The 27,500-nt window shown below is 49.2% G+C and overlaps 1 protein-coding gene across 1 annotated transcript in view; it reads right to left on the bottom strand.

Moving 5' to 3' along the window:
• Positions 1-9,955, bottom strand: part of acta2 (actin alpha 2, smooth muscle) — a 14,522-nt gene extending 4,567 nt beyond the window's left edge. The window contains exons 1-6 of the mRNA XM_056296821.1: positions 9,853-9,955; positions 5,729-5,927; positions 5,199-5,327; positions 2,038-2,148; positions 968-1,052; positions 279-440 (exon numbers count right to left, since the gene is read on the bottom strand). Of these exons, the coding sequence (XP_056152796.1) occupies positions 279-440; positions 968-1,052; positions 2,038-2,148; positions 5,199-5,327; positions 5,729-5,857 (616 nt within the window). The 5' untranslated portion in view covers positions 5,858-5,927; positions 9,853-9,955. The remainder of the gene's footprint in view (positions 1-278; positions 441-967; positions 1,053-2,037; positions 2,149-5,198; positions 5,328-5,728; positions 5,928-9,852) is intronic.
• Between the last annotated feature and the right edge of the window lie 17,545 nt (positions 9,956-27,500).

Genomic DNA, 27,500 nt, shown 5'->3' on the forward strand with positions numbered 1-27,500 from the left:
AAAGCTAAGTTTGGTCATGAAAATCATTTATTCTAGTAGAAAGGATGCCAAATAACTGTCAGAGGTATCAAACCCAGACTCGGATTACTGTACTGTGTAGTTCACTGAGTACAGCATGGCAGTGACATTCATTAGGTCTTCCTAACGAAGGTCATGTAGCTCATTCAAATGGTTGTTACTGGAAGGGACATCAAATCAGTGTCAATCAAAATACACATGTTTGTGTAAGCCGATACTGTTCGTTAAAGCGATGAGAGAGCGCCCCCACATGGCCTCACCGGTGGTGACAAAGCTGTAGCCTCTCTCAGTGAGGATTTTCATGAGGTAGTCTGTGAGGTCTCTGCCTGCCAAGTCCAACCTCATGATGGCGTGAGGCAAAGCGTAGCCCTCGTAGATTGGCACATTATGGGTCACACCATCACCAGAGTCCAGGACAATACCTGGAGAGAGAGAGAGAGAGAGAGAGAGAGAGAGAGAGAGAGAGAGAGAGAGAGAGAGAGAGAGTTTATTATAGGTCACACCACAATCGACCCTAGAAGAGGGTGGTTCTTACTCTTTCACTTCAAATGGTTTGGATTTGATTTTGAGATACTTTATCGATCCCCGTGGTGAAATTAGGCTCTGCATGTAACCCATCCTAGCTGTGTAGCAGGGCAGCCGCCACGCAGCACCCGGGGACCAGCTCCAGGTCGTCTTGCCATGCCTTGCTCAGAGGCACAGACAGGGGTACTAACTCTAACATGCATGTCTTTTTGATGGCGGGGGAAACCGGAGCACCCGCAGAAACCCCACCGGAGACACGGGGAGAACATGCAAACTCCACACAGAGGGCGACCTGGGACGACCCCCGTTCGAACCCAGGACCTTGTCATTAGGAATAGGGGCCTCTCTGGGGAGCCACGTAACCGCTATGTGAGCACCATACTGGTCTGTGCTGCACTGCTGTTGTACACAGGGTGGTGCTTACCTGTGGTGCGTCCGGAGGCGTAGAGGGACAGCACAGCCTGGATCGCTACGTACATGGCTGGAACGTTGAAGGTCTCGAACATAATCTGGAGTGATACCGAGACAAAACAAAACAAAAAAAACAGCAACAATATTTTAGAAACAAAACATCTTTGAATGACATCATTTGCGATGTAATATGTTGGTATCATCTTTATGTTTGTAGTGAGTCTGCCTAACCCAGCCACTGAGGATGCACAAGCCAGTACATTCTTAGTGCCGGTCCCAAGCCCAGATAAATGGGGAGGGTTGCGGCAGGAAGGGCATCCGGGGTAAAACCTTTGCTAAATCAGTACCGCCACCGGTGCTGTTGGCCAGCAGGGTGCCGGTGGAAACTATGCTACTGTTGGGCGAAGGAGAAGGCGAGGGGGGAAGGCATGTCCAGAGGCAGCAAGGAAGGAGGAAGGGTAGGAGTGTGGAGGTGAGAGTAAGGTCAGGAGTATCGGAGGTGGGTTCAAACTCTTCTACCGTGGTGCGGATGGGAGGAGAAATGGGGTAGGGGTACTTCTGAAGGAAGAGTATGTCAAGAGTGTGCTGGAGGTGAAGAGAGTGTCGGACAGAGTGATGAGTATGAAGCTGGAAATCGAAGGTGTGATGATGAAGGTTATCAGCAAGTTGGGTGTGAGATGGACGAGAAAGAAGAATTCTGGAGTGAGTTGGACGGCGTGGTGGAGAGGGTACCCAAGGAGGAGAGAGTGGTGATTGGAGCGGGATTCAATGGACATGTTGGTGAAGGGAACGGAGGTGATGAGGAGGTGATGGGTAGTTATGGTGTCAAGGAGAGGAATGTGGAAGGACAGATGGTGGTGGGTTTTGTGAAAAGGATGGAAATGGCTGTGGTGAATACCTATTTCAAGAAGAGGGAGGAAGACAAGGTGACGTATAAGAGTGGAGGAAGGTGCACACAGGTGGACTATATCTTATGCAGGAGGCGCGACCTGAAAGGGATTGGAGACTGCAAGGTGGCGACAGGGGAGAATGTAGCTAGGCACTGTGTGTGTATATGTGTGTGTGTGTGTTTGCTATGTTAACCTGTGTCATTTTCTCCCTGTTGGCCTTGGGGTTGAGGGGGGCCTCTGTCAGCAGGGTTGGGTGCTCCTCAGGGGCCACACGCAGCTCGTTGTAGAAGGAGTGATGCCAAATCTGAGCAGTCACAGCAAGGGGGAAAAACACACACACATATTCATGAACTCACAACCAACCGCTGCAGATACACACAAGGTACCGAAAGTGAAATTCAATTTGATTAAAATCAGACCATCAGAAATGTAATTACTTTAGAAAGGAGGCTTTAAAACCAGAAACAAACACTGCTTGTGTCGTAGGCCGATAAACAGTTACGACAAGAGCGGAGGTCAATACCGCAAATTTGATCACTCAGACATGCAGAATACAAAGGTCTTACACTCACACACGAGGCTCAGTAACAAAATATGCAAATCAAATAAGAATCAGCAATCAGGAACAATTGATTTTCATTTCTGTCTCGTGTGCAAAAAAGAAACGAAATCCCGTTTCTCCCAGCCCACAGCAGTGCGACACCAACGACGAAAACACACATCCCGAATTTCCCCCAAAACGACGCCGCCAAAAACATACAAAACAGAGAGAACAAAGCAAAACGAAACGAAACAAAACAAAAAACAGTTAACAACACAGCCCACTCAGTGCAACACTGTCCAAAAACTCCACTGTCCAAGAGAACGAACGCCAGCCAGGGTGACTGTCGGAACCGCCGGTCTGCATAGGCTAGCAGTTAGCTTAGCCCGCCCCACTTCCGCTTCCTGTCAGACGCGGAAGTAATCCATACATGTGTCCAGTTTTGATACGAGCGCACAAATTTTTTTTTAAATCAAGTGCACCTCACTGAGTTTAAACGTGGGTGAGACTGAAATATAGTGTAACGGCCACGGATGACTAGACTCGCTAGCCCCTGGCTAACGGGTTGGACCCTTTATCGACTGGTTAACCTAGTCGCCCCGTGTTCGCGTCCCGGCTGCGGCGGTTCCCGGCTGCCCCTGAATTCGCCTCATTGGTGTCAGAAGTGGGATGGCGAGGCCTTCGGAAGCGCGTGCGCCCAGAGGCGTGAGGGAGCTGGTATGCTGAAGCGCCGGGACACGCTTTCCCAAACGGGGGTGGGGGGGGTAGTGTAACGACCTCGGATGATTAGACTTGCTAGCCCTTGCCTAATGAGTCGGACTCGGACCCTTCAGTCGACTGGTTAACGTAGTCAGCCGTGGTGCGGGAGACCAGGGTTCGCGTCCCGGCTGCGGCGGTTCCCGGCTGCCCCCCCTTGAATTCGCTACAATGTTTTTGACATCTAACATCTGTCGCCAAGGCACAAAGACTTGAATAATCTTTTTGGCGTGGTTTATGCTTTAGCATATGGTGGGGTCCAGTTGTCCATTTATGATTCCTCTCCATTTTCACTTGCCCCCCCAAACTGATATTCACAGTACTGCTAATTTGATGACGTGCTTCCAAAGCTAGCTAAAAGCACAATGGTACAACAGCTTCTGCAGAGTTTGTTGTGTGAGATCATAGTACAGGGTTCACTCATGTGAGATGTAGCCTGGCTGCAGATGTCATAATCGGCTCTGTGCGTAACTGTAGTCCACTGACTTCCGGTTTCTACTCCAGCGGTCATACCAGTTTCCTGGCGTATTTTTCATCCTCATAATTGTTGGACGTAACTTCATATGTATAACTTGAAACTTTTCACCCGTTTGCCGGTAGGTGCAGGTGAAAGTGAGTCGACCAAACAGGAAACTGGTATGACCGCTGCAGTAGAAACCGGAAGTGAGTGGACTACAGTTATGCACATTGCTGGTGCAAAACTAGGTCGCTGCATTAATGACAGCCAAATGGGTTTTTTTTTCTAGTGCTAGTTATGTCATACCAGTCATCACTTTTAATTGCCGGTTGCAGCTGACGAACTCCCACACCCAAGATGGCGGCCGTAAACAAGCTGTTGGCTTGTTCCCTCAGAACTTTTTTGTTGCACGGGCTCATAAGCTAGCATTTGGCCCTTTGCAATATGAGCTGGGGCCAACCTCCCGGCGGGCCGCTCTGTTGGGTGAAGAGCTGTTTATGGAAGTGAGGAATAACACCATGTGCTGCAGCCAGTCTGTCACTTACACAACTGCCTCAGTGTTTATGCGCATGATGGGTGGATGGGCAAATTACAGGATGGTGGTGGTGGTGGGGTGTCTGTGTGCGGTGTGTATTTGGGGTGAGGGTGGGGATGAGGAGTGGGTGGTCTGTTTGTTGGGGTAAGTATGTGTGTAAGTGGGTGTATAAAAAAAGCGTGTGTATATAAGGAATAGTGTTTGAGTGTCCATGTGTGAGAGTGACAGCTTGAGAAAGTGTGTGTGTGTGGGCGTGTACAACATGTTTCTGTCTGAATCACCACAACTGAATAACAAATGTCAGGGATGGTGTGTGGAAGGAGAGGAGAGGGAGAAGAGGAGGAATGGGGGGGGGGGATGCAGAGGAGAATAGAGGAGGTAAAAGAAGAACTGAAATGGGGGCTCTCCCCCTTTTTTCCCCCCCAATTGTATCCGGCCAATTACCCCCACTCTTCCGAGCCGTCCCGGTCGCTGCTCCCGCCCCCGCCGATCCGGGGAGGGCTGCAGACTACCACCTGCCTCCTCCGATACATGTGGAGTCGCCAGCCGCTTCTTTTCACCTGACAGTGAGGAGTTTCGCCAGGGGGACGTATTCCCCCTGGCGAAACTCACGTATTCACGCTATTCCCCTGCAGTCCCCCCCCCCCCCGACCGACCAGAGGAGGCGCTAGTGCAGCGACAGGACACACACCCACATCTGGCTTCCCATCTGCAAACATGGCCAATTGTGTCTGTAGGGACGCCCGACCAAGCCGGAGGTTACACGGGGATTCGAACCGGCGATCCCCGTGTTGGTAGGCGACGGAATAGACCGCCACACCACTCGGACACCCGATCTCTCCGTTTTTTGATATATGCAGGATCCTCATCGGTGTCGGATCAAAAGTCATAGACTTAGAAGAGGAGGGTACCAGTGTGGCTGCTGTTATTTTTCTTTTAATTTCCGTTTTAAAGAGCGTCTTCCTATGCCAGAGATATTTAGCTGATTGAATCCCACCAAGCTTTCTCCCCTACGTGCCCACTACCCATCTCCCTCTACTGTGTGTGTGTGTGGTTCTCACCCACCTTCTCCATGTCATCCCAGTTGGTGATGATGCCATGTTCGATGGGGTATTTGAGGGTCAGGATTCCTCTCTTGCTTTGGGCCTCGTCTCCCACGTAGCTGTCCTTCTGACCCATACCCACCATCACTCCCTGGAGGGCAGAGGAGAGAGAGACAGAGGGAGAGAGAGAAAGAGAGAGAGCAAGAGAGAGAGAGGGGGGGGAGGGAGAGAGATGCTAGCTTAGAAAGGTGAGGTGGTTCTGTTAGTGTGAACGACTTGATGGGCAACCATGAGACCAACTCTCTACAACACATCGGGGGGGGGGGGTTGCTTTAAGGCATTGACGACAAGGTACACAACTCTACAGCTCCTGTTACATTGAAAGAAACACTTCCTGGTTTTAATTAAGACCAGCTCTAGGCAACAGAGATTAAACATCATACAGCCATAATTCATATATTATTCTCGTGTAATTGCACCCTAAGAGCAATCATCCAATCCGACTCAACCCCGTTCTCCCTCCTTGGCTCTCGACCAGTGAGCTTTCTTTACCTGGTGCCTGGGCCGACCAACGATGGAGGGGAATACGGCCCTGGGGGCGTCGTCCCCGGCGAAGCCCGCCTTGCACAGGCCGGAGCCGTTGTCACACACCAAGGCAGTGCTCTCCTCGTCGTCACACATGGTTGCTGGGGTTAACCAAGGGGCGTCCTACTGACAACACACTAACGCTGTCTCCAACGGAGAGCTGTCACTGAGAGAGCGAGAGAGAGAGGGGGGGGGGGAGAGCAGGGAGCTGTTATTGTCTTTGTAAAAACAAGTCAAGTCAATTTCATTTGTACAGCCCAATATCACACATCACACATTTGCCTGAAGAGGCTTTACAGCAACATAACATCCTGTCCTTAGACCCTCGGCCCGCTATCAAAAAGAAAGAACAGAATGTGTGGAAAAAACCAAAAGACAGATGGACAGATGTCCCAGAAAAGAGCTTCTAACGTTGCCTCATATCGTACCAGAGAACAATCAAAGATGGTGCTGTGGAGAATAGTTAGAGTCCTATTGTTAAAATACACACCATCTTCTACCTGTCAGGACTTACACAGAAAGATAGATGGACCACGCTGGTGAGAAGGAGGGATCAGAAATGAAAGAGAGGGGGAACCGAGTAGAAGATGCGAGGGATAGAGCAGCGGAATTAAACGGAACTCAAATTCAGCAGAAAGCGGACTTGCAGCTCCTGCGTCACACCGCATTAAAACCACATGGGAACCAGGCTCGGCTTGAGCCTGGCTCTTCAGCGTTGACTCAGTCTGAGTAAGTCCTGAGTCATCTCGTCTCCTCTTGGATTCAAACTAAGTTCAAGAAATCCAACAGTCAAATGTTCAAAAGCATCAGGTCCCCTCAAACCGGACGTCTGCAGGACCAGATGTCTGTCCTTCCAACGTGAACACAAATGGATGTGCTGCAATTGGCTCACCTGTGTTTAAGAAGCATTAAAGGTTACACAAATTGCCTTTTTCAGCACTGGTGTAATCATGTCTGCACGGTGGAGTCTTTCTAACTGGAAGTCAGTGTGGTACTGCAGGCTCTGATACGAAGAAGTAAATAATTTTTGTTGGCGACATGACAGAACAGCACGTCCAACAATTCACAAAGTGAGCCAAAAGTAAAAAAAAAACTAAAACAAAAACGTTTTAGTTATTTCTTGCTAGTAAGATGTTCCATTGCACAACCAGAGGGGGGGGGGAATCAAAATACCGATTAATTATTATTGGACATTTGTGGGGAAAGGACACATATGGAACTTACACCCTACAATGGGCAGCCTTGGCTTGGTATATGTGCGAAGACTGACAGGGTAACTGCGTCTCCCCGGACGGAGCTACAGATGACTCCAGCTGTCAGCCACCACCACGCCGCACCCTCCTAATAAAGCACCGCAAGTCAGCGTCTGAATACCCTGTCACTGTCAGGATGCCCCCACCGCACCGAGACTTATAAGGTAAGATACCGTTTCGCTAAGGGTGTGGTCAACCGTTTGCGTCCCATCCCCAGCACTCAGGAGACCACACTGGAGTCGAACCATCGAAGGATGATCGTATAAAAGTTGGCATGACTAGAGGAGAAAAAAAACTTTTTTGAAATGCCCGACAAAGCAAGAGAAGGAGTGTAACAATTGTACGGGAAGTAGAAGTGCAAGCTTGGCAATCTACCCCCATAGCCTCAATGCATTATGTGCGATGACGATAAGAATCATTGATGATCAGAAGTCTTCCTCACGAGCTCCCCTTCACAATAAAAATCCAATACCCTTGAGTGAAATGAGATTACCGTGACATCCAGATGTATTAGTCTGCAAATCCTGTTTCCTCAGTGTGGGTATGACTGAGCCTGCTTACGGAGCAGGGCATGTTTCATGTTAACGGTGTAATAACCAGAAGAAGAAAAAAAAAATCACAACCGGACTCAAGATTCTGCACTCGCAGACAGCCTCATGACCAAATGTAGGAAGCGAACCAGTGTCTGAAAAAGCATCAGCCGCAGGGAAGGATCTGAATATACTGGCAAGCTCCATAAGCAGCATTTCCTTGGACCGCACCTCCCTTTTCAAAATCTCCTCTTCCTTTTTAGTGAGTGCTCCTGGCCTTTAATGAATGAGCTGGGCACTCTGGGAAAACTTCCTATTTAGGGCATGGTACAGAGTCCTGACTCTGTTTGGCCTCCCCTCGCTCTCTGTTTGCTCTACCTTCCCGTCTCTGTCTCGCCCCCCCCCCCTCACTCTCTCTCTCTCTCCTCTCTCCTCTCTTCTCATAATTCTGCTCCCTGTCCTTTCCCCCTTGTCTGTGTTTGTCCACGTCTCGCTTTATCTCTCTCTCTCGCTCCTCTCACTCTACCTTTCTCGGCCTCAGCATCACTGATGACCCCATCCTACCCACATATTTACAGAGAGAGAGAGAGAGAGAGAGAGAGAGAGAGAGAGGGGAGAGCTGGAGTAGAGAGGAGGGTTGAGGAAGGGAGGAGAGGGGAGAAAGAGGGTAGCTCAATGCAGGAGGACCATATTTAGTCATGAACTGTGGGAATCAAATGTTTTCTCTGATATCTGCCAGTAGAGGCTCTCTGACTTGGCAGCTGTTTGTGTGTGTGTGTTTGTGTGTGTGTGTGTGTGTGTGTGTGTGTGGGCACGAACCATCATTAACCCCGTACTTAGCAGAACCTCAGTTTGTGCATCGCTCTCCAAGTCTCAAGAGGTCTGCCTGCAAATCCAGGACGTTTGGCAACAGCAGCATTTCTAATTTCTCATTTGAAAAAAGGCTCGTGCAGCCATCGGGCCAGCTAAATCCAAGTCCTGTTTAGAGACAGCTCCGGGATTCATCCTCTGCAAGACTCTACAGTTTTCATTCTCTCTGCAGCTGTCAGCTGCTCTGCTCCGACTCTTATCTTTGTCTTTCGCTGTTTTTCAGGTGATGTCAAGTAACTCAAATACTTGGAAAAGACTTCACAACAGCCACGTAATCAACCCAAGACGTCAACCAAACGCACAAAGCTCAAAAAATGCACGGCAATATCAGAAAAACCCGCCCAACTTTTGTCAGGGATAGAAGTTCCCTCTCCTCCGAAGATCACTGGATCTTCAAGGAATTCTCCTCTGAAGATCACTGGATCTTCAAGGAATTCTCCTCCGAAGATCCCTGGATCTTCAAGGAATTCTGGGCACCGTACTGGACTGTGCACTGGCATGCTGTATTTTTGTCAGTTCTTACGTCATTATTTTAACAAATGTGCAATAGGAAACTGGGTATACAAACCTCTGGCACGTGCAGCTTCTCACAATATCAGATGCAAACTCGGTCTTTCAGCCTGCGACAGCTTCTGACAGCTCGCCGGATGAGCAGATTTAGATTGAATCACTGACAGGCTGCTGGATTAGCAGACAGAATTCCTGACAGGTAGGTGGATTAGCAGCTAGCCCTAACAGATCTGTCAGCTAAAGCAACAACAAACCACTCAGCCTTAGCACACGGACCCTCTCTTAAAGCCGCAGTCCCTCATCCCACTGACTCTCCTTCAGCCAAGCAGCTTGTTCAGATCTCTGCACAGAGGGACCAACCTCCACAACTCCGCACTCACACTGTATTTTTTTCCCAGTTCAAGCGTCCTTTTCAACACATGCACGAGTTGAGTTGAGGGTACGAGACATAAATTCGCTCATCTGCACCGCGTGTGTGAACTGCAACACATTTAAAATGCTAATTTCTGTTGAGGACAAATTTAAAACTTTATTATTATTATTTTTTCATAAATTACACCTCTCTTCAGAAGGGAACACTTTTCCATCGCCCTAGCCGGGGCCGTTCTGCAGCTAATGATTTATGCCGAATTTCAACAGCCCGACTCAAATGGTATCCTCAGGACCTGCCTTTGAGGCCACTAAAGCCCTGTCTGCTGTTAGCATAGTTTCATATTAGCAAGCAGCCACAGAATAATCCAGGTTTAACCAACAGGGCGGAGAACTGACACCGATGGACCCGGTTCACAGTTAAGTGCGGCCCAACGAAGTCCAGGGTCTATTCTGTTCTATTCTATCCAGACATTCCCCGAGAGGGCTGCCGCTAGTCTGCAGGTGCAGCGCAGAGAAGAGGAGAGCGGAGGAGAGAAGAGGTGTGTGCAACACTTACCCTGGCAGTGCTGGGCTTGGTGGGAGAGGAGGAGGGAGGGGGCTTTAGCCGTGAGCTGCGAGTTAGAAGTGGCCCCCTCTCCCCTCATCACACAGTTTATCAACCCCTGGCCCGCCCCCCTCCCCCCTCCCGGCCGTCCAACCCCACCCCGCCGCCCCCCCCTCCTCTTCCCTCCATCCCAAACATGGCCTCGGGCTCCCCACTCTCTCGCCTCTCTCTGTCCGTGGTTCCCTCGCTTGTTTCCTTATAGGGCTGGCCTTGAGGGAGACGGCCAATCACGTCGCTCCGCTGCGCCACCCGGCTCTCTCTCCCATCATTCACCGCATTCCAGCGTCAAACATCGTTTTTCTGTGAAAGGCATGGGAGAGATGGGGAGAGGCACACACACACACACACAAACACACACACACACACAAGGAAATAAGACTTGCCGGTGTGGTCATGTATTGTGCTGATTTGGAAACACGCGCACACATCCAGAGACATGCCAGCGGTAGTAGTTTGGTCATGTACTGGCGTTTGACAGCGGCTTTCCTACTCTGGTAAAGGTCAAGGAGTGGCTAACGACACGAGATACTGACACTACAGCTAACTCAGACCTCAGCCATCTCAGACATGTCTGGCCTATTGCAACACAGGTGTGTGCGTGTGTGCACGCTTTTGTATCGGCATGCATGACTGAGAGACGAGCTGCTCTGAAAAGACTGTGTCTTGTCTCTGCTGTCGTGCCCACGAGTGAGCCCGGATAGGTCGGCCGGCTCTACGGCTTACTCGTAGAGAGGCAGGCAGACTGACCAACGCCGTCCAGCTAACTAACTGGTAGGCTCTTGCTGGCTGGCTGCCAAGACGGGTAACCGACTGACTGACTGACTGGGTGCTCCTTTCCGGTGGTGGGAAGATGGCGGCCCGAACTTGTGTTTGTGGTGGCCTGACCAATGCAGTGTCTTTGTCCACGTCTACATGTACGTTTGTGTCTGGCGCTGGATCAGCTGGGGGAGCTTGGTCCGCCGCGTCCTGTGGGCCCCGGGACCACGGCCCCGTCTGGAGCTGTGCCCGAAGAGGAAACACCATCCTGGCGTTCACTCTCTTGGACAATTAATTAATTATTTAATTTTGGATATGTTGGATGTATGTGTTCTTGTTTGGATGCGTGTTTTTGTCTTTGTGTTGCGATGCTGTGGGCGAGGGGGGGGAACCATATTTCGTTTCATTTCATGTGCGCAGGTGCATGGAATGAAATGACAAGTTTTTCTGATTCTGATTATTAACTAGTTGTCTGCATATCCCTGGGCAATTCAGCCCAAACTTTTAACCACTGTGCGTCTGTACACACATCTCTTCATGTGGACGTCACAGCAGCGATTTCCCGTCTTCCTTTCTGTCTGGGAAATGCGGCTCTCAAACGCTTTCTGTTTGGTAGGATTTCTGGGTACAAGCTTAACTTACCTAAGAGAGAACTATTCCCCATCAACAAGGTTGCCCAGAATCTATCCATCCATCCATCCATCCATCCATCCATCCATCCATCAATTTTCCAAGCCGCTTATCCTAATTAGGATCGCGGGGATGCTGGAGCCTTTCCCAGCAGTCATTGGGCGGAGGGCAGGGAAACACCTTGGACAGGCCGCCAGTCCATCATAGGGCTCACACACACACACAGGGACAATTTAGTACGGCTGATTCACCTGACCTACATGTCTTTAGACTGTGGGAGGAAACCCAGGCAGACACGGGGAGAACATGCAAACTCCACACAGAAAGAACCTGGGACGGCCTGGGGTTCGAACCCAGTACCTTCTTGCAGTGAGGCAACAGCGCTAATCACTGGGCTACCATGCTGCCCCAAAAAGTCCTTCAGGTACCAGAGCGTTGTCCTGACTAGGTCTACTCTTGACTTGTTCAAGTTGAACTTCAAACCCCTATTTTGAATATATCATCAATGATTTTGATCGGTGGTCCCATCTCCCTTTGTCCCTGGGAGAGTTAATGCTGTAGAAATGAATACTATTCTCCCCAATTTGTGTTATTTTTCAGTGCGTCCCCATTGTTATTAATATGGCGTTTTTTTAGACAACTAGATAGAGAAATCACCTGTTTTATTTAGAATAAGACACCCCCTAGAATTAGAAAGGACCTTTTACAAAGACCAAAACAGATCGGAGGCATGGGACCGTCTAATTTCCGGTATTATCACTGGGCCTGTAATGTGTTGGTTCTCTCTTTCTGGGGCCAGGCCTTTGGATCATATGATCTGGTTGCAGATTGAGCAGACTTGATGTCATCATACCTCTCCTAGTGCAATGTTCTTCTCTTCCCTTTCAGCACCATCAGAACGTGCAAACACTAATCCTGTTGTAAAAGAGTCCCTTCAAATCTGGACATTAACAAGAATAAGACAGCATTTTGGAAGGCATGGCAATTCTCATCTGGCTCCTGGCAAACAGCCATTTCCACCCCCTCTCTATTCGTTAGAGCCTTTCAATTATGTCATGTAATGGCATTATACAACTGAAAGATTTATATGTTAATGGCACAGTTCCCTCTGTTGAATTACTGTGCAATAAATTCTATCTGCCTCAAAACCCACTTCTCTCTCGATTCCTACCAATTTGCAACTATATTAAATCCAATACAACTACCTCTCCTAATGGACCTAATAGCACCATTATGGAATCTTTCTTTTCTGTTGATCCTTCATCTAGTGCGGTGATAATATATATATATATATATATATATATAGCCTGGTAAAATTAAATATCCCAAGACAACATAAAAAACAGGGTTCTTTATTCCGATCAATTTTATGATTTAGAAAAATGACATTAATAAATTTAGAGTTTCAACAATGATACTGCTCAACATAAATCTCAGGCTCTTAGCCTATAAAATGCCTAACCTCTTGTGCAGCTAGCCTGTGGAAACTACCTAGCATACAAGTGCCTAATCAAATGAAAGAAAATAACGAAATAAAATAACTGCACAATAAACAACTGCAGGGTCCTCCCTGTTACACGAAAATAAATGAAACAAATGAAAAGCACAAAGTTAGTTGCCACCAAACACAACATCTGTAGCTAATAAATGTGATTAGCCTAGCTAACACCCACAAGTACAGCGTTTTACATGGTCCTCCCCCACATGGTGTGATGGATGCCTAACTCTGCTTGGCTATCCTTTACACATGGAAACGCTCCAACAATAAATCTGTGAACATCACATAGTATAACATTACAATCGGCAACAGATCTCACATATTACATCTAACACAGCATTATTAACATGAATCTTTCGATATTTTATGCATTAGATACCATTTTAACATGGAACGTTACCTCTTTTACAAGCTCTTAGAAACACAGCCGATCGCTCCAGCGTACTTGAGGAAGGGAACGAAAAAACGGAACTTCCGGTTTAATCTCCGCTGTTCTAGCTCGCGCTGGGGGAGGCTCCACAAGGCACAGCGCCCTCTGGTGGTTTTTTACTTTAGAACTCAATCCCCACCCGGCTACATATATATTACTATATGTGTCTCATTAGTTTGATACATTCGTAGATTTTCTGAAATCCGCTTGGGAGGAGGACTTGGGCATTGGCTTAATATAGGCGCAATGGATAAGGGCACAGGAGGGTGTGCACGTATATATACCAGTCACTATAGTATGTACCAGTCACTATATGAACCAGTCATTATATGTACCAGTCACTATATGTACCAATCACTATATGTACTAGTCGCTATATGTACCAGTCACTATATGTACCAGTCAGAATATGTACCAGTCAGTACATGTACCAGTCACTATATGTACCAGTCACTATATGTACCAGTTTCTATATGTACCAGTCATTATATGTACCAGTCAGTATATGTACCAGTCAATATATGCACAAGTCACTACATGTACCAGTCTCTATATGTACCAGTCGTTATATGTACCAGTCTCTATATGTACCAGTCTCTATATGTACCAGTCTCTATATGTACCAGTCTCTATATGTATCAGTCATTATATGTACCAGTCATTATATGTACCAGTCTCTATATGTACCAGTCACTACCAGGTATGGTCTTATACAGTTCAGGCTGTTGCATCGTCTCCATCTTTCAAAGGTCAAGCGTTTTAAAATATATCCTAATATAGATCATTTGTGCGACTGTTGTGGGGTATTTCCTGCCTTGTTGGGGCACATGTTCTGGGTATGCCGAAAATCACCCAACTTTAGGACCTTTGTATTTAAAGAGTTATCTGATATCATGGGACGTATGGTAGACAGAACCTGACCCGGTGTTGGCTGTATTTGGGGTACTGGGCGAGGACTCACTTCCACTGTGGCAAGGGTTACATATAGAGACTTTTACACTGCAGATCAATGCTAACGACCTGGAAACAGGCACAGCCCCCCACCCGCACTACGGTGACCAAAACTGTCATGCAACACCATAAACTGATGCAACTAAGATTCACTTCACGAGCTTCCATTGAGGTATTCCGTAAGACCTGGCAACCCTTCATTGGGGTATTCCATAAGACCTGGAAACCCTTCATTGAGGTATTCCATAAGACCTGGCAACCCGTCATTGAGGTATTCCATCAGACCTGGAAACCCTTCATTGAGGTATTCCATAAGACCTGGCAACCCTTCATTGGGGTATTCCATAAGACCTGCCAACCCGTCATTGAGGTATTCCATAAGAGCTGGCAACCCTTCATTGGGGTATTCCATAAGACCTGCCAACCCCTCATTGAGGTATTCCATAAGACATGGAAACCCTTCATTGAGGTATTCCATAAGACCAGCCAACCCTTCATTGGGGTATTCCATAAGACCTGCCAACTCGTCATTGAGGTATTCCATAAGACCTGGAAACCCTTCATTGAGGTATTCCATAAGACCTGGCAACCCGTCATTGGGGTATTCCATAATACCTGCCAACCCTTCATTGAGGTATTCCATAAGACCTGGAAACCCTTCATTGAGGTATTCCATAAGAATTGGCAACCCGTCATGGAGGTATTCCATAAGACCTGGCAACCCGTCATGGAGGTATTCCATAAGACCTGCCAATCCTTCATTGAAGTATTCCACAAGGCCTGCCAACCCGTCATTGCTCACTTGAAGGCAGGGCAATACATATCCTCTTAACTCTTCGCTACAATATCTAGGTTATATGTACATAGTGTGAGATGTCAATAATCACCATGTAAAGCAGCTTCCCCACCCCCTCCCTTTTCTCTCCCCAATTGACCTTTCGCAAAGTACCGCCCCAGAACGGTGCTTGTCCAATCCTACCTTAGCAACGGTCCATCAAGCTTTCAAACACACAGCAAAATGCTGAAACGGTGTGCCTATGGGATCTGCAAATCGGATACTAGATATCTGAAAAGTTTGGAGGGGGTGTCATCTTCTTTCCCTTCCCGAAACCCAGAACGCAAGAAGCGCAATATCGGCAATAGTGTTCCGGCTACTTCCTGGATAGTTCTGAAATGCTGACGGGCATAGCAACAGTAACTAAGGGGGGCGGGACTTTGCGAAAGGTCAGTTGTATCCGGCCAATTACCCCGGTCGCTGCTCCACCCCCTCTGCCGACCCAGGGAGGGCTGCAGACTGCCCCGTGCCTCCTCCGATACATGTGGAGTCGCCAGCCGCGCCTTTTCACCTGACAGTGAGGAGTTTCACCAGGGGGACGTAGCGCGTGGGAGGATCACGCTATTCCCCCGAGCTGATGCCCTGAGCTGATGCCCCGACCTAGTGCAGCGAGCAGGACACATACCCACCTCCGGCTTCCCACCCGCAGACACGGCCAGTTGCGTCTGTAGGGACGCCCGACCAAGCCGGAGGTAACACCGGGATTCGAACCGCCGATCCCCGTGTTGGTAGGCAACGGAATAGACCGCTACGCCACCCGAACGCCCCTTCCCCCAATGTAAAGCGGCTTTGTAACTCGGTTAATATGTATACTGTAGCGAATTCGGGGGGCAGACTGGGAGACCGTCGCCAGAGCCGGGACGCGAACCCGTATCTCCCGCTCCGCAAGCGACAACGTCAGCCAGTCGACTAAAGGGTCCGACCCGTTAGTCAAGGACCAACGTGTCTACTTATCCATGCACGTTACACTACTGTATATGTACTGCGCGTGTTCTACTGTTTTTGATGTGGGTCTGTATAATTACATCCTGTAGTTTGTTTGCTGTTTGTTAAATAAAATATCAATAAACACGTAAAAAAACAACTCTTTATGACCCCCCCTCCCCCCACCCCCACCCGCTCAAGCTGTCAGCGATACAGCACTGTTATCTCACGCTGTGCGAGCCTGTCTGCGGTGTATGTGTGTGTGTGTTTTTGTGTGTGTGTGTGTGTGTGTGTGTGTGTGTGTGTGTGTGTGTGTGTGTGTATATGAGTGAGTGAGTGTTTGAAACTGCAGACTGGGTCAGTTGTGTCTGCGTTGACAGGAGCCTTCTCCGCTTCCCTACGGCTCCTTGATGAGCGAGTGTGCGTTTGTGTATGTGTGTGAAGCACATGTTACGCAGCTCAATCAAGAGCAACATTTAGACAGAACGCATAACCCGTCTGCTCGGTATCGCGTCTGCCGAACCGCAGCCGTGGGACATGTGCACAGGGATTTGGTCTGGCAGTTGTGTGTTATTTGAGAGCAATTTCAGCCTTTTTTATGGCTGTTAGGGATGTTTCACAATGTCTGTGTGTGTGTGTGTGTGTGTGTGTGGAGAGAGAGAGAGAGAGAGAGAGAGAGAGAGAGAGAGAGAGAGAGAGAGAGAGAGAGAGATGCCTGGGATGATTAATAGCATAACTCTCCTAGGCTTCAGTTTGAGGGCCTCATAGGGCAAGGAACAAGAGCCGGGCCATGACCCACCAGGCCCAGTGTCGGTCCGTCGGTGAGCGTCTGTGACCCTAGTTTTTGCGGTGTGTCCCGCCCTGTCGGCATATGGCAAGCCCTTTTAACATCTATTTTGACGTTTGAGATATCCGTAATTACGTCAGTGGGAGGCGGGGCTAGCTAGTCAATGTTAAAAGGGCTTGCCATACGGCTACGTCATTGCAGATATCTCGTCGAGCTAATAAATGTTGAAAGGGGCCTGCCAGCTTTTCGGCCGATTGCTGAATCGGCGGCGGAGCCCGTTGCTGAGAGAGGTCACTCTGATTGGCTGTTCGGCTTAGCGAATCAGTGCACGAGAAGAGAAACGGAAGTCACGAAAGCAGGCAAATGACGAAGTCAAAGAGGCCCCACACAGGAGGCTCTTCTCATTTTTCGTCTTCGTCTCACCTGGACATTACAGGAGTTTTTCCTCTGACGCAGGCGCAGAACGTGCATGCTAGTTGGCCGTAGTCGTTGCGGTGTGTTCAAGATGCAGGCGACGTGAGGCGACGTGAGGCGACGCAATAGTCGGCCTTCGTCACCGCTAGCTCTCTGATGTCGGTGGTGTGTCTGGGCCCTTTCCTCTGCTTCAACCACAGAGCAGGATGATGGCTCCAGCTGGTAGAGTATGGCGCATAACATTAGGAGGTAGTGTACCCGAGCACATGTAACAACGGTACAGTTCTGTATTGTGGCGAGTTTGCGTGGCGAATGAGGGCAGAGTTATATTTTAATCGCAACTCCCGTGTCCCGTACACCGCACGGCCCTGGGAGTGCTGTTTAATTTAACACACCACCAGAACCGAACAGAACTGACCGAAAAGGAGGAGGCAAGAGGCAAGGATTTCATTTGAATGGTAGCTCCTGTGCAGCATGGTGGCGCAGTGGTTAGCGCAGTCAACTCACAGCAAGGAGGTCCTGGGTTCGAGCCCCGGGGTAGTCCAACCTTGGGGGTCATTCCGGGTCGTCCTGTGTGTGGAGTTTGCTTGTTCTCCCCGTCTGTGTGGGGTTTCCTCCGGGCCCCTGGTTTCCATGTAGGTCAGGTGAATAAGCCATACGAAACTGTCCCTAGGTGTGAATGTGTCGGCCCTGTGATGGACTGGCGGCCTGTCCAGGGTGTCTCCCTGCCTGCTGCCCAATGACTGCTGGGATAGGCTCCAGCATTCCCGCGACCCTAAGCAGGACAAGCGGTTTGGATAATGGATGGAGCGGATGGCAGCTCCTGTGTCCTATACACTGCATGACCCCAGGAGTGCTCCTTTATTTTGCCAATGGTTGCCAAACAATGGCTTCCCCTAACGAGGTGACTCTTGAACACAGCAGTCTTAGTCATGGTCCCACAGTCAGTCAGTCAGTAAAATTGTCATCTAACCAGTGCGAGTTAAACGCCAAATAAACGATACATCATGAACACAACATCAATAAAACAATGATCTGAGGATGAACATAACAATCCCATAATCCCTTGCGCTCCCCCAGAGCATAGCCGTCAACAGTCCGGCAACCACCCTCCCAGGTCGCTACATAGTCCCCACCTAAGGGGTCAGTTGTCCTCGACAACCCCATCACCCAAGACATAGTCCCTCAAATGTCTAGGGTGCTGTCACTGGTGAATACGCCACCCGGGGCTTACAGGAATTGCAACTGGGGGAGAAGCACACTGATTGGCGCATGGGGTGCTACTGTCGCCTCTGGCCCCAAGACCAGATGAGGCAATGGGGCGGTATGGAAAGAGTCTTGCCTGGTGCAGCACCACCATGCACCTCTGGCCAGGCATGCGCGCCCGGTACACCACCTCAAGACAGCCGGCCCACGACCTCGTCGAGCCTCCGCCAGTGGCTGCAAAACTTGGGAGAAATCTCCTTCTTGTGAACAGGACAATACACCCATACCTTGTCCTCGCACATGAAGGCCTGCCCAAGGCACCAGATGTCATTAGCCTTCTTCTGCCATACCCTGGAGTTGGCCTGGACCCAGCGGGTGTAGTTGTGGACCATTTGCAGGCAATCCCTCAGGCTCCAGAGGTAGTCCATCTCTTTGGTGTTCAAAGAGGAACTTGTAGTATGTCTGTGGTACATGTCAGGGTGTTTATAGTGGGTTATATTCATATTTTCTATCTTTTACCATATTGGTAAAATATATGGCTACGTTATATGATAAGATAATATTTTACATGTTCTGTGTGAATATGCATTAAATTCTGTGGCAATAGAAAAGTGTACCGATCAGCCAAAATATTAAAACCACTAACGTTGATAATCTCATTACAGTGGCACCTGTCAAGGGGTGGGATATATCAGGCAGGAAGTGAACAGTCAGTTCTTGAAGTTGATACGTTGGAAGCTGGAAAAAATTGGCAAACGTAAAAATCTGAACAACTTTAACAAGGGGCAAACTGTGATGGCGAGACGACTGGGTCAGAGCAACTCCAAAACGGCAGGTCTTGTGGGGGGTATTCCCGGTATGCAGTGGTCGGTACCTGCCAAAAGTGGTCCAAGGGAGGACAACCAGTGAACGGGCAACGGGCTCATGGGCGCCCAAGGCTCATTGATGCGCGTGGGGAGTAGAGGCTTGCTCCAATCCCACAGAAGACCTACCGTAGCTCAAATTGCTGAAAAAAGTTAATATTGGCTATGATAGACAGCTGTCAGGACACAGTGCATCGCCACTTGCTGTCTAAGGGGCTGCGTAGCTGCAGACCAGTCGGAGTGCTCATGATGACACCTGTCGAAAGTGCCTACAATGGGCACGTGAGTGTCAGCACTGGAACATGGAGCAATGGAAGAAGGTGGCCTGGTCTGATGAACCACATCTTTTCTTTTTTGTTGACATCTTATGTGCCCCCACACCCATGCCAGTCACAGTCACGTTCCCAGTCCCACTCAGCACGTCACCATCGAGGTTGGGCCGGGCGTCTCCTTCGGCAGCAGGTGTTGGCAATTTCCATCAGGCCAGCTGTACCCAATTACCATCTAGGCATCGCTCTACTTAAGGCTGCTGAAGACAGACATCTGACGCTTGAACGTTGACAACTGTGCGGTCAGTCTAGTCTGCTGAAGATCCTCTTCGCGTTTCCTAGAACTTAACCAGTTTTCTCTAAGTTCGCTTCATTTCCTCTCAGTGAAATTAGGTTTGGTGAGACAACCTGGTTTTGAATTGACGTCTGAGAAACAATTCTGCAGGTGTTTTCCATGTAGTAGACTGTGGTTTACTCCTATAATAGAATAGGAAATTGTGTATGCAGTGCTGCAACGTCATATTGCTACTCTTTCCCTTTTCAGGAGCTGTCTTCAGGTTCTGCACCAAACGCCCTGCAGCCCCATTAGAAGCTGGGTGGTAAGGAGAACTCTTAATGTGTTTCACCACATTGTTTTTCAGGACTGTTTCAAACTCGGCAGATAAATTGTGGTCCATTATCAGACACAAGTTCGTCTGGAAGACCCGAAGTGGCAAAGTATCCCCTCAAAACTTCTATGGTCTTTTCAGATGTAGTGCTACTCATCAAAGCTACTTCTGGCCAACATGAATAGCTATCAGTGACCGCTAGGAAGTTGAACTTTCCCTTCTGAGCATAATCTGTGTATCCTCTGCCAAGGACGGTTAGGCCAGCTCCAATTGTGAACAGGAGCTGTGGCAGGTTGGTGTCTGTTTAACTGGCATGTCTGGCAACTGTTTACCAGTGACTCTGTCAGAATCAAGGTTTGGCCACCAAAGGTGACTACGGGCTGATGCCTTCATCTTTACCATTCCCTGGTGATTTTCATGCAATTCACGTAACATCTTTGGTCTTCACACCTCTGGTATGATTATCCGGAAACCCCACATCACACAGTCAGTTCAGTGTTTCTTAGGAAGTATGGCTTTAACTCGTCTTCATTCAAATGTTTTGGCCAACCATTCAATGTGAAGTGCTTCACTCTCTGTAGTACTGCATCAGTCTTTGTCTGTTTTGCAATCTCTTGTGAGGGCACTGACACTTTATCCACGAATGAGACCCTAAACACAGAACTATAATCTGAGTCTGCCTCTCGAGTCTGTAGTGGATAACGCATTTGCATGTTGTAAGGATGGCTTGTAACGTATGTCATACTAGTATGCTACTAAAAGCAATGACCACCTCTGCTGCCAATGTAGGCACTCCAGTCTGGGGCCCTAGTATCTTTAGGAGTGGTTTGTGGTCTGTAAGCAGAGTAAACTCTCGTCCATACAGATAGTCGTTAAACTTAGTCACCCCAAAGATGATACTAAGTGCTTCTTTCGCTATCTCAGAATAGTTGACTTCTGTTTTAGTGAGCGTCCTAGACACGTAGGCTATAGGTTTCTCACTGTTGTCTGGAAACTGATGTGAAATCACGGCACCTATGCCATAAGGTGAAGCCTCACATGCCAAAATTACAGGCAGTTTAGGATCATAATGTGTAAGCACTGGCGCGGCTACAAGCTGTGCTTTAGTACGCTCAAACGCCTCTTGCCCTTTTATTGTCCAATCCCAGTCTTTATCTTTATGTAGGAGCTCAGTCATAGGCTTAATCTCGCTGGACAGGTTTGGTATAAATTTGCCATAGTAAATGAGCATGGCTAAGTACGACCTCAATTCTGTCACATTTTTCGGCACAGGACCTTTTGTCAATAGCCTCAGTTTTGAATGTCCAGCATATTGCCTCCCTTGGTCCCTACCGGCGTCGGTGCGCTGGTTCCGACGGACTCGCTCCAGATGTCCGTTCTTTCCACACCCGCGACAGCGGAAGTCTTTGAAGCGGCAGCTCCCCGGTCCGCGTCCTTTCCCGAGGCACCTGGAGCAGTCCTGGTGGCTGTCGCTGACCTCCCTCTGGTTCCGCGCGGTCCTGGGCTCTCGGTGTCTCCGCACTCCGACATGATCCGCTCACATATGGCCGTCCCTTCTGCATGCTTTCTAATCCAGAATTCGTGCGTTCTAAATTGTTTAATTCCACCATCTGTTGCCGTTGTAACCGGTTACTTTCTTGCCCGGTGCGGGATTCGATACGGGGTGTACTGCACCACAAGGCGACATCACTAACCGCTCGACCAAAGGGTCAGACCCGTTAGCTAAGGGCTAACGTGTCTTATTAGTAGTTTACACCATGTTAATCCCTCGCCAATGGCGGCATTCAGTAACTTCCGGCGCAGCTCTTTGTTAGATGTCTCCCACACGAGCTGATCTCGGAGCTGCTCCCGCCAAAACTGCATGTAGAAACTAATCCTTTCAAGCTAGCAATGCAACCAGCAAAAGTCTCTCCAGACTGTTGCCGACGGCTTCTAAAAGCAACTCTTTCCGCCAATACGTTCTTCTTCGGCGTGTAAAAATCCCGCAAGGTTGCAAAAGCAACTTCGCTGAACTTTTTCGGTGATATCAAGTCCTCTAGCGAGGCAAAACTCTCTATCCAACCACGGACAGAAACACGGCTCTTCTCCCATCTTGCTCAGTTTGGTTAGCAGACAAGAACTGCATAAGCCTTTCTTCATAATGGTCGAAGGTTTCTGCCGTTTGGTCGAACTGCAGTCTGGATTATACAGGGCCATCGCGTATGTTAGCTGCTAGCATCGTTCAACAATTACCGGTCAAGACGGGAGCAACCCGCTGCACATAAAAATAAAGAGGAAGATCCCATCCTCGTCACCAAAACTTGTGGTGTATCTACAGGATAACTAAATTATACAGCGATCAAGGTGTAACGTGGTCTTCCTCTTTTATTTGCTAGACCGTAGTAACATTACAAAACGACTGCGTTAAGCAGGCACGGAAACACACGAGCGACCCTCTTGCTCTGTCTTCTTCCCAGGGCGCGCACCGGAGTGGCGCGCGTACATTTATACGACATACACAACCAATAGCCATCGAGGGTCAGAGGTCAAACATAAAATACATATTACTGCAAATAAAAACATTTGCTTTCGTGCGTATCGCCGTACACTACACCCAGCCTCTTCAGGACCCCCCCCCTCTTCAACTCGGACGGATTCTCTCCAACGCCCACGCCCCATTTACATTCTGTCCGGGCACCCACATACAACACACGCATACGGTTTATATAGGGACTTATTTCATTAAGAAAACCCTTCATATTTGTTCCCTTGTCTCCGAGTCTGCCTCTGGGGTACCCGTGTGGAGTTAGAAAACGAGACAGGAGACGTGAGAGTAGACGTAGTCGAGGTAGTTTACTAGCTCCAACTTTTCATGTCATACGTTCGACAACGACACTGAACCGTGTACCGGAAGCGGAAGTGCATTATCTGACCCCTCGCCTCTTCCCTTAAAGGTACACTGTCCTCTTAGGTGAATGTCTCTAGTTATATAGATGTGGGTCACCACACCCGGCACATTTGGCTGCTCGGAATCGGTTGGGGCGCCGAACAGCATGTGCGTTGTTGAGCTGGGGGAACAGATGGCACTGTGCGTTGTTTAGCGGGGGAAGAGATGGCACCGGGATGGGGGAAAAGGCAAGCCAGCGGAGGAAGTGTGATACTCTGCTGGGAAACCTTGGGTCCTGGGATTCATGTGGATGTTATTTTGACATGCACCACCTATCTAGAAAAACGACACCTCTTCCTGGCAACGGTGTTCCCCGATTCTACGGTATTTCACAGCCCCAGCCTGGAGCTGTGCCCGAAGAGGAAGCGCTGAGGGCGGATGATAGGACGCGGGGCAGGCTAAGCTAACTGCTAGCCCATGCAGACCGGCAGTTCCGACGGTCATCCTGGCTGGCGTTCGTTCCCTTGGACAGTTTTTCTTCTATGTATGTGTTAGTTTGGATATGTGTTCTTGTAGTTCTTGGATGTGTTTTTGTGTTGCACTGCTGAGGGAAACGACGGTGTTCCTGATTCCTGGTGGCAAAGGCCTCTCTCGGCAGAATAATGTGCCCTGCCACACCGCAAACAAAAAAGTTCAGGAACGGTTTGAGGAACGTGAGGTGTTGCCTTGGCCTCCAAGGTTCTTCTCATCTCAGCCTAAGTGACCATCTGTGGCTTGTGCTGGAAAAACAAGTCCAAGTCCAGTCCATGGAGGCTCAGGCCCCACCTCGCGACTTCACAGGCCTGAAAGGATCTGCTGCTAACCTGTTGGCACCAGAGGACACCTTCAGAGGTCTTGTGGAGGCCTCGCCTCGCCGGGTCAGAGTTGTTTTGGTGGCAAGGAGGGAGACCTACACAATAATAGGCAGGTGGTTTTTAATGTTTTGGCTAATTGGTGTTGATAAATAAACACAGGCTATTCCTTTAAGGAGCATTTAAGTAAGCCGCTGGGGATGCACAAGCCAGTCCATTCTTGGTGCTGGTTCCAAGTGGATAGATGGGTGTGGGGGGGGGGGGCTGCGTCAGGAAGGGCATCCAGCGTGAAACCAGATAAACAAACAAATATGCGGATCAAAAATCAGATTTCCATACCGGATCGGTTGAGGCCCACATTACCAACGACCGGTACTGTTGGCCGGCAGGGTGCCGGTGGAAACTATATTACTGCTGGGCAAGGGAGGAGGAGAGGGGGAAGGCATGCCCGGAGGCAGCGGGAGAGGAGGACGGCATGCCCGGAGGCAGCGGGAGAGGAGGACGGCGAGGAGTGTGGAGGTGAGAGTCGGGACTTTGAATGTTGGCAGTATGACTGGTAAAGGGAGAGAGCTGGCTGATATGATGGAGAGTAGGAAGGTAGGTGTACTGTGTGTGCAAGAGACCAGCTGGAAGGGGAGTAAGGCCAGGAGCATCGGAGGTGGGTTCAAACTCTCCTACCATGGTCCGCTGTGGTGACCCCTAATGGGAGCGGGACGAAAGAGAGGGAAGAAGATTCCTTTAAGGATGTACGTTACAGTTGTATCAAAATGATGACGCCATTGACTAGCCTGTCCATCTGACACTCGCGTCCTTTCTCCCCTCCAGATAAGGCAGTGAAGTTCACACACACTCACACAGCGTCAGTGTCGTCAGGGGGGGGGGGTTGTGCATGTGGCAGGGCTGTTTTGATTCACAGAACCATAGACAAGAACATGGGGATTCACACACACACAGCTTCATGAGGCCAGCCAGGAGGATGATATCACCAGTTTATACTACGTAGTCTACTATCCCCATGTGGGGAGAGATCACAGACCTGATTCCAGGTTAACACACTAACACACACACACGGAGGGATTCCAGACACATTCCCAAGTTAGGAACTGCAGTGGCTACTGTACCAGATGAGAAATGGAGTTTTTCCTCCTGGAATTCCCACCAGGATGAGGCCTCAACCCACATGCTGGAATTAAGCTGCAAATTAAGCCGGAACAAGAATCAGGAGCCATCTATTCTCAAACGCTGAAAGGAAGTTGGATCTTTTCTTTTTTTTTTTTAGAAAAGCCTTTTTACACCCCTTTGCTTTAAGCCACTCTGCAAAATGTTCAACAAAATGTCTAAAATGGCGACCTTTACCCGGTTCGTGTGACTAAAGGCATAATCTCACTTGATTTGTGCAATGGAGGCTCTGAATTGCCCGTAGGTACAAGTGGTGGGGGGGGGGGGGTCAGCAATGCACCGGGGCCCTTGTCTAGGGTGTCTCCCTGCCTTCCATCCACTCCATACTGGGAGAGCCTGCAGCTCTGATCAAACTCGGCAGTGGATGGATGTTTTAAAATGGCTGGAGCGAATCCGCGGGGGGGACGCGAAGCCCGGATGTCCGACCCGTTAGCCAACCGGCTAGCGAGTCTTTTATGATCGTCACGTGGTGTTAGTAGCAGATTTGTTGGGTGTTGCCTCACAATAAGTGCACGGACTTGTACACAATCACAGTTACAAGCGTTTTAAAAGTCAACTTATCACACCTATCTCTTGGTTGGGGGGGGGGGGGGCGCTAGTGAGCACCGCATGGAGCAGACGTGTTTTTCCAGGGCTCCTCTCCATACTCGCAAATAATTCAGTCACTCAATTCATATTTAGTTTAAATCGCCGGTCTAGATGAGTGATGAAACGTTTCTCTTAATAATAATAATAATAATCATCATCATCGTCATCATCATTCATATGAATTTATTCAACTTCCTGCGGTTTCATTGCCTGGTTTATTGAGCATGCGTAAAGAGCATTATCTCGATAACGCTCTTTTCATCAGATATCTATAAATATCATTTAAAACAGGTCTTCCTTTCCCTGTCACACGGTAAAAGTTCCTGCAGAATTCCTATTGAATTCCTCATATTCCCAACACACACGGTTGTCCTCTCTTCAGCGCGTCTTGTCAATGGAAGTATCTGAAATATTGACGCAGTGTTTTAAGGAGGGGGGCTGCTGTCCGCTCTCCTTAAAAAGAAAAAGACAGAAAATTGAGGAGAGGGGGGCGGGCGGAGGGGGGGGGAGGTCACGGCAAACTAACAAGAGAGGGAAAGAATGTAGAATGTTCTTAGCCCGCGCTGAGGATTTCGAAGGACATCTGAAATGTGCGCGCGCGCGCGCGCGCGTTGGCATATCAGCTCGTGTCTGGGTGATCGCGTGCAAGCTTTTGTGACGCGCGCGTGTGAATGTGTCTATGCACTTACGTATAGGTGCGCAAATGTGCGCACGTGTTTGTGTTTCCACACGTGTTTCCGTTTCCCGCAGCGGCTCGCGGGCTGAGGAATGGCTGGAACGAAGACCTTTTTTTTGTTTTTATCAGCGATCCTTAAATCTTATTCCTCTTGCCCTTATCTTCCCAACTGCAACGTGTGCAAGTACACAGGGAAGTGGACTTGGCGGCCGGACTTGATTCTCCAGTCCGCTTCGGTACAGTAGCAGAAACGGCGAGGCGGGTTTTAGCTGGGACACGATGGGATGCAGGTCACAATTGTCTAAAGCCTCGTCCATATCCCTTACCCTGCTCTGTCTGTCCCCCATTCTGCGACATGCCAGCCACCCCCCCTTTCCCTCCCTCTCTCGGTTCTCCCTCATACCTTCCCCCCTTCCCCTTCTCTTCTCCGAGCCCCCTGTTGCCCCCATCAATCTCTCTGTAAACCGGTGTCCGTTAGTATTTCTTCCCCCCCTCCAGCCCACTCTCACCATGTCTACCCTTTCTCCCGCTTTCTAATGTACCATGGCATGGCAAGAATGCTCAAGCCAGTGGACGCTTTTAACCAGCACTCTCTACAGGGCACCAGGCGTCTCCATCGTGAGAGGCAGACCTCAACTCTTGGTAGTGTTAATGCTCTACCCATTAGGCTGCACGGGGGAGAGGAACCCTCAAAACCCTGGCGGGGTCTGTGCCATGCTGTACCCATACAGCCACATGGCAGCACCCTGTCCTCCACCTCCCGCTAGCAAGTTTGTTCTCCTTCTCTTCTCCATCTCTCCCTGTACCAGTATGTGTCTTGCCTGTATCTTTAACACCAAATAAGGAAACTTCGGTAAATAAGAAGAGACTTGGCATTGCGCTCCCTCCTCCTACACCTCGCCCTGCTTCCTCCCTCCCTCCCTCCCTCCCTCTGTCTCTCTCTCTCTCTCTCTCTCTCTCTCTCTCTCTCTGTCTCTGCATGCTGAGTTTGATGGTGGAGACTTTGGTGAGTTTGGCTGACAGTCTGACTTTTTCTCAACTCAGCTCAAAACCTTATCGCAGACTCGGGGTCCATAACAAACAAAGACAAGGTTAAAAAAAAGACAGAGGAGAAAGAATAAAGCCATAAACGATAAGAACCACAGGTAAAAGATAAACCCTAGACAACCCGTAATACATGGAAGATGGCGGCGCGAATTCACGTTTGCGGCGGCCTCACCCAGTCCCGCCCATGCAGTGTCTTTGTCCACGTCTGTGTCTAAGTTTGTG

This window comes from Lampris incognitus, chromosome 17, assembly GCF_029633865.1.
Source record: "Lampris incognitus isolate fLamInc1 chromosome 17, fLamInc1.hap2, whole genome shotgun sequence".
Classification (NCBI taxonomy): domain Eukaryota; kingdom Metazoa; phylum Chordata; class Actinopteri; order Lampriformes; family Lampridae; genus Lampris; species Lampris incognitus.